Source organism: Cebus imitator, unplaced genomic scaffold (genome assembly GCF_001604975.1).
Source record: "Cebus imitator isolate Cc_AM_T3 unplaced genomic scaffold, Cebus_imitator-1.0 Scaffold923, whole genome shotgun sequence".
NCBI lineage: Eukaryota > Metazoa > Chordata > Mammalia > Primates > Cebidae > Cebus > Cebus imitator.
The window spans coordinates 5,531-10,920 of record NW_016108238.1 but is presented as its reverse complement, the minus strand read 5'-3'; the positions used below and the strand labels follow the sequence as shown (position 1 = coordinate 10,920).

The 5,390-nt window shown below is 46.8% G+C and overlaps 2 protein-coding genes across 2 annotated transcripts in view; one reads left to right on the top strand and one right to left on the bottom strand.

Moving 5' to 3' along the window:
• The window catches only part of LOC108298261 (neuroblastoma breakpoint family member 15-like), a 32,368-nt gene extending 28,977 nt beyond the window's left edge, over positions 1–3,391 (bottom strand). The window contains exons 1-2 of the mRNA XM_037735706.1: positions 3,374–3,391; positions 2,226–2,290 (exon numbers count right to left, since the gene is read on the bottom strand). The gene's annotated coding sequence lies outside the window, so the exon portion shown is untranslated. The remainder of the gene's footprint in view (positions 1–2,225; positions 2,291–3,373) is intronic.
• Positions 3,392–4,921: 1,530 nt separating this feature from the next.
• On the top strand, positions 4,922–5,384 carry LOC108298260 (40S ribosomal protein S24-like). Its single transcript, XM_037735705.1, has one exon. It carries the CDS (start codon positions 4,956–4,958, stop codon positions 5,346–5,348), a length of 393 nt encoding a protein of 130 aa, XP_037591633.1. The 5' UTR covers positions 4,922–4,955; the 3' UTR covers positions 5,349–5,384.
• Positions 5,385–5,390: the final 6 nt, after the last annotated feature.

The following is a 5,390-nucleotide window of genomic DNA, read 5'->3' as shown; positions in this document are numbered from 1 at the left end:
CTTTGGCTCTCCCTGGCCAGGGTCAGGAGACTCCTGTGGAGTAAGTTTCTCTCTCGGTCCCCACTGCTCAGCTTGCGCTGCTCCTCGAGTGGTTGAATGATCATAGGCCCATTGCCCATTTCCCCTGAGGCTTCTGGCCCAGTTTGTCCTTATTCTCCCCTTCTTTGTTTCTCACCTGTTCTAGCATTGACTTGTCCTTTGCAAGTTATTCTCTTTTCCAAAACCTGCTTTCTTTCTTCCAACTGATCCCTCGGTTCTTGGCTTCCAGGGTGTGGACTCAGCTCAGGCTCTGCAGGAGAAACACAGGGGTGAGAGTCAGGAGTCAGACCCAGAGAGGTCAAAGGCAGGTTACAGGTCCATGCAGTGTTAAAGACCATCTCAGTTCCTCAAGGACTCAGAGAAAACTGAGCAGGAAGGGACCTCAGAGAGGTACAATAAGCCCCTACTTTACCGATGAGAAAACTCAAGTCCAGAAAGACTAAGACTCTCCCAGGCTCCCTCACCACCTAGTGGCAGGAGATAGACCACACAAGCCTTGGCCTCACCCTCCCTGTGCAAAGCAGGTAACTCACCCTCCAGAAACTCACTGCTGCCTTTCAGAAAACTTTGGATCCAATATAGCAATTTCACCTTGCAAACAGAGTAAAAGGGCCTTTCCTTGGACAATTCTTTATCATGGTTCTATATTCCTGTTACTTATTCTCAGTCTATTGTCATTCACTGACTTGTAGATTGGGGCAGGGAGCACGTGAGGATTAAACAGTGCTTAACACAACCCTGCTTTCCCAGTCTGAGCGTTCAGCTCCTCCATGCTTCCTCAGGAAGTTTCCTCTGCTGTAACTGCTGGAGAGTCCAGGCCCTCACATGGGTCATTTCTCCATGAAGATCCCTGTTATTTTCTTCCTCTCCTGGAGATATAGAGGGCAGAGAATGGTTCTGGGACTCCATATTTTTAGGTTTTCTCCTAACCCAGCCAGGTCAGCTGAAAGCAATCATGACTGAGAGAGGTCAGGTCTGTGAAGATGATCTCAGAGGAACACGGGCTCACAAGGACAGCCCCTTGTGGAGATGGACAGGACTGTGACACGGGCAATATCTGGCCAATTCTGCTGGGGATGATGGACCAAGGATTAAGCAGAGGATGCTGCCATGAGGAGAAGGGAGAAGAACCAAAGGAGTGGGGAAAAAAATAAGATAGATAATAATGGTTTCAAGAAATGCAGAGCAAATGTCCCAGAGGCAAAGTCCCACAGAATGGAGGCTCAGTTCCAGGCTGTGGGTCCTACTTAAGAACCTCCTGCTGGATTTTGCCCAGCTCCACTTCCATACTATTCTGGGTCGGTGACTTCTTTCTCCCTTCCATGTTCCTTCTTTTTGAACTAAAATCACTGTAATTCTTATTCCGTGTCTGTCCCGCCATTCCTCAGGAGCAGATAAGCAGTTTGTTCAGTTTCACGGGTTGATGGAGGTAAGGAAATTATGTCAAGGATCTGTATTTAATGGACACACATAGAAGTCTCATCCACACCTAGTGTGGATGTTTTAGATGAGATTTTATACTTTGGAACTGATGTGGACTATGTGACATTTTCCATTTTAAAATAATGCTTTAATAACATGAAATTTGGAAACTTTAGAGGAGTGGATAAATGCATTTTGCAGATGGGGGAATGTGAGTGTCCAATTGTGGTAGATGGAATTTCTGAAATGGTCCCCAAACATGCCATACCCTTGTCTCTGAAGCTTATTAAGGTGATGAGACACCATTCCTGTGATTATGTTGTTATATGACAGATACATGACTTGAAGATGGTGAGGTTACCTGCATGAACTGGATCGAATCGCATCACTCCGTAGGTGACAGAGCTTTCTGTGGCTGGTTGGAGAAGATGAAATCAGAGAAGGAAGGAGCTTGAGAAGGACTCCATGAGTTGTGATTGGTTGAAAGATGGAAAAGATAGGTAAGGAGGAAAGCGGGTGGCCTCTGAAGTCAGAGTGTCTCCTGGCTGACAGCCAGCACAGAAAAAGGGCCCTCAGTCACCCACAAACAAGAATAGAAACTTTTTCCAATATCTGCAGTGAACTTGGAATAAAAGCTTGAACACTAGAGAAAAAGCATACCCAGGTCATTCCTGGATTTTAGCCTCATATGACCATGATCAGAAAACTCAGGAAAGAAGGAAAAGAAGGAAAGAAGGGAGGGATGGGGGAGCAGACAAACTTACATGAAGATGAGAAGATCCAGGGGAACTCACACCACCAATATTTTCCATTAACAGGAACACGCTAACTAGTTAAGAGACAGAGACGCACTACTATAAAACCATATACTGTTTCCACGGCGTACAATCCTTCCTGCGTCTCTGAAACACTGTCTCTGGCCTGCTGTTGTTAAAGACACTGAGTCTTCCCTTTGGACAATTTTGGCACCCACAGGAATGAGATGGGATGGCGAAGCCGAGAACACCAGGCCACGGCCTTCCCTGCTGCTCCTTGTCCACTCCAGAAGCTAACCGGCTGCAGGTGGAGGTCTTAGTTCCTGGGTCTGACATCATCCCTTTGCCTTTCTCACTGGGCTTCTCTCCTTGCACTGGCTCCCACTCCCCCTGGACCTGGCAGGTGACCATGTGAGAAGGATACAAACAGGCCACGCCACTTTCCTTCTCCCCCTTTTGATGCCTGCAGTGGTGGGTTCCATGGGGCAGTGACCTGACATTTACTCACTGTGGTCCCCCTACCCCAGAGCAGGGCCTGGCACCTAATAGCCACCCTGTGAATGCTCAGTGAAAGAAGGCAACCACCACAAGGTCCTGAGGACCCAAGAATTCCACAGTGGCCCATCATTGTTAAGTCCTACACGATTCCACAATGGGAGATGTGAAAGGCCTTCAAAAGTGGCCACTCTCTGAAACATTCTACTGGCAGCGGAGCCATGTTTCCCCATCCTGGACACATCTAGAGGGCACCGCCTAAAACCAGACACATCTCCCCACCCAGGAGAGCTCCAGGGACTTAGCCTGGGAAATGCGGGTGGACAGGGAGGGCGGACCATGAAATTTGAAGAGGTGAAAGCAGGTGAAAGAAGACAGCAAGGTAGAATCAGAGAGAGAAATGGGGACGGAGATTGGGGGGTGAGAGGGGAAGAGAGAGGAGAGGGATGCAGATCCAGCCACTGAGGAAAAGGCCTGAAGAGAACACTGTCCTCTCCTGGAGTCAAATAACTTCCACCGGACCATGCACCGCAGCTCGTGGGTGGCACATGCAGGTCATGCTGCGATGTTTAGGGCCTAAGGAATCTTCCCTTCTCATCTGAATCGTATTGGAGAGAGGACTCTCTGACCCCATCCAGCTGGCAGTGCCTCGTGATTTTTACCTGTTGGATCTGGCAGCTGTTCACATCAGCCCACACCGCGTGAGGTTGCTTTTGGTGCACCAAATGGGGAAGATTCCACATCAGTGCCTCAGAGAGTCCACCGGGAGCCCTGGACAGCAGGAGTCGGTGGTGCCCCAGCATGGCGGCCCAGAGCACACAGCACTGTAGCTCCAGATACCCTCAGGAGGACAGTAAAGGACGATATGCTGGTGAGAGCCTGGATCAGCAGGAACCTCCGCCTGGGTCTCAACATGATTGGCCTTCATATGGGCTGACATAAAAGAGAGAAATCAAGGTTCACACTGAGATTCAGGGCTTGGGCAACTTAAAGGATGAAACTGCCATTTGTTGAGACTCGGAAGACTAAGAAAGGAACATATTGAAAGGTGGTGAGGAACTAGAGTTGGTTGGGTTTCTGTCATATGCAATCAACAGTCCTGACCAGACTGGGCAACATAGTAAGACCCTGTCTCTGAAAATAAAAAATTAGCCAAGCATGGTGGTGCACATGTGCAGTCTCAGCTCTTTGGGAGACTGAGGCAGGAGAATTCCTTGAGCCTTGAGTTAGAGTTTACAACGAGCTATGATGGCACCACTGCCCTCCAACCTGCAGAATGAAAAAAAAAAAAGGTCCTGATTAAATACTTGAGTAGCCAGAGACATTTTCACAAAGTAAGTACTCTTTGAGGCAGATCTTGGTGAACACAATTCCATTCTTTCTGTTAGGAAATTAAGAGAGTGTGGGTGTGGCTAGTTAATGCTGACTGAACTATCTTTAGAATCTCATCTACTGGTCTATCTGGTCTATTTCTATATGTATATTCTATCTGCTGTCTCACTGAGTTTGCTAGTTTACGCTGCAGTAACAAAAGCCCCCAAATCTTAGCAGCTGCACATACAAAGGTTTATTTTCATTGACATTTCCTTTGATGGCAGGTTAACTGTGACTCTAGACAAGCTATTTTGTTAGATGATGAACACTGTGATACCTGGAGAATTTTTGAATGTGGTTCATTCATTCATTCAACAACTATTTCTTCAATATCTGTTTCATACCAGGCAGGGTCAAGTACTGAGACTACAGTAGTAAACAACAGACAAGATCTCTAATTTCCAAGTGCTTATATTAAAATGAGATTAAACACATACAAAATAATCATAATAATATTATATTCACAAATTAAATACACACTAAATATTCTAAATTAGAAAAATATAAAATGATTAAAACTAAAATGGCCAGGTGCGATGGCCCACACCTGTAATACCAACACTTTGGGATGCCAAGGTGGGAGGATCATTTGAGCCCAGGAGTTTGAAACCAGTCTGGGCACCATAGGAAGACCATGCATACAAAAGATACAAAATTAGCCAGGCGTGGTGGTGCATGCCTATAGTCCCAGCTACTAAGAAGGCTGAGGTGGGAGGCTGCTGGAGCCTGAGAGGTCAAAGCTGCACTGAGCAACAATCATACCACTGCACCACTGTACTCCAGCCTAGGCAACAGAGCGAGACCCTGTCTCAAGAAAAAAAAGAAAAGACGCTTTTTTCCTCTCCGGCTGTCTAAGGATAGGCCGCCATCATGAACGACACAGTAACTATCCGTACTAGTAAGTTCATGACCAACCGACTGCTTCAGAGGAAACAAATGGTCATTGATGTCCTTCACCCCGGGAAGTTAGCAGTGCCTAAGACAGAAATTCGGGAAAAACCAGCCAAAATGTACAAGACCACACCAGATATCATCTTTGTATTTGGATTCAGAACTCGTTTTGGTGGTGGCAAGACAACTGGCTTTGGCATGATTTATGGTTCCCTGGATTATGCAAAGAAAAATGAACCCAAACATAGACCTGCAAGACATGGCCTGCATGAGAAGAAAAAGACCTCAAGAAAGCAACGAAAGGAACGCAAGAACAGAATGAAGAAAGTCAGGGGGACTGCAAAGGCCAGTGTTGGTGCTGGCAAAAAGTGAGCTGGAGATTGGATCACTGCCGAAGGAGTAAAGGTGCTGCAA